This window comes from Atta cephalotes (assembly GCF_000143395.1).
Source record: "Atta cephalotes unplaced genomic scaffold scaffold02307, whole genome shotgun sequence".
NCBI lineage: Eukaryota > Metazoa > Arthropoda > Insecta > Hymenoptera > Formicidae > Atta > Atta cephalotes.
Genome location: NW_012132371.1, coordinates 84 through 1488, shown reverse-complemented (window position 1 = coordinate 1488; position 1405 = coordinate 84). Strand labels below are relative to the sequence as shown.

The 1405-nt window shown below is 28.3% G+C and overlaps 1 protein-coding gene across 1 annotated transcript; it reads right to left on the bottom strand.

Annotated features, from left to right (window-relative positions):
• Nucleotides 1–227: 227 nt before the first annotated feature.
• LOC105625520 (angiogenic factor with G patch and FHA domains 1) lies at nt 228–1159 on the bottom strand (the record flags this gene model as incomplete). The annotated part of the gene is made up of 3 exons (XM_012206843.1): nt 228–327; nt 474–913; nt 1004–1159. Coding segments are annotated over 3 exons (696 nt in total), but the record flags the coding sequence as incomplete, so codon positions are not given.
• Nucleotides 1160–1405: the final 246 nt, after the last annotated feature.

Genomic DNA, 1405 nt, shown 5'->3' with positions numbered 1-1405 from the left:
AATTATTACTGTGTGATATCTAAGCTATTTGTTCATCACAATCTTTCACATTGATAATAAATTGTTTTCAATTTTTCTCCTGAGTTTTCTTTCAAGTAATAAAAATTTTATTTAAGATTAAAAATGTGTGCAAAAAGAATAAATCTTTTATAAATCATTATAAATATTGTATTAACATATTGCGATAATCAAAATAAATTATATATAATAAAGAAGAAAGAACTTACAGGTTCTGTCCTTCCATCTCCATCTTTGCCCAAGGAGCGACCTTCAGACCAACCCATTTTCGAAAGCAATTTGAACCCTTTGTTATCCTTTGTTATTGATCTATAATTAAATATATATATATATATATATATATATATATTTTCTATAATTAAATTGTTATTAAGAGTAAGATTCAATTTATTTATTTTTATAAGACAGACGCGTGTGCGTTCTTTTTTACGTTTAGCAACAGCTCCAATACTTACGTGTGAATGGAGCTTTGTTGCGTTTTAGCGTGAGGATCCGAAGAACCTACGTGTTGTCGTCTAGCTTGCGCTCTGTCTTGATAACCCGTAGCTAATTGACTACTAGATATATTATCCTTTTCAATTCCGAATTTATGTTTCAGACGTCGTAATTCTTCCTTATAAAGTTTCGTCTTCGAAGCTTTATTTTCATTGAGATTGATGTTTTGTTGAACAAGACCTGGCTCACAATAACCACACGTTTCATTTCCATTATGAATATGGCATAATAATTTCGTCCCACCAATTTTTATAATTGACCCATGCATTATTTCATGAGGTTCAGATTCTTGCTTAGCTACTGACAATCTTTTGCCATTTATAAATGTACCATTTCTTGAACCAGAATCTATTACTTGATACTGCTTCTTGATTTCATCGTACACAAAACGTGCATGATACTACAAGTACATATTTATATAATTATAACACGAATATTGTGATAAAATGTGATAAAATTTTGAACATTTATTTTTTTCATTTTAATATACCTTGCTAATATTTATATCCGGTATCAGCACCGAATGATCTCCTTCTCGCCCTAATGTACCTCCTATACATGTTACGAGGAAAAGGGAGCCTTGTTTTAATTTTATTAAATCTGTTTCCTTAACAATAATTCTCATACATGGTGGATAATTTTTTTGCTAAATCTAAAATAAAAATAATTTCTTGATTTGAAATTTATATATATATATATATATATATATATATATATGTGTATCAAAGAAAACAAGAACAACTTTAATCGAATTTACATAACATAACGCAAGTTATAAGTCGCAAAATTAGAACTTAACCTAATTTCAGATCGAATAGATAGGACAGAATGCAGAACGAACATAAAAAAAATAACTGAATTGTAAATGAATTTTGTTTTACATTTAAGTCAC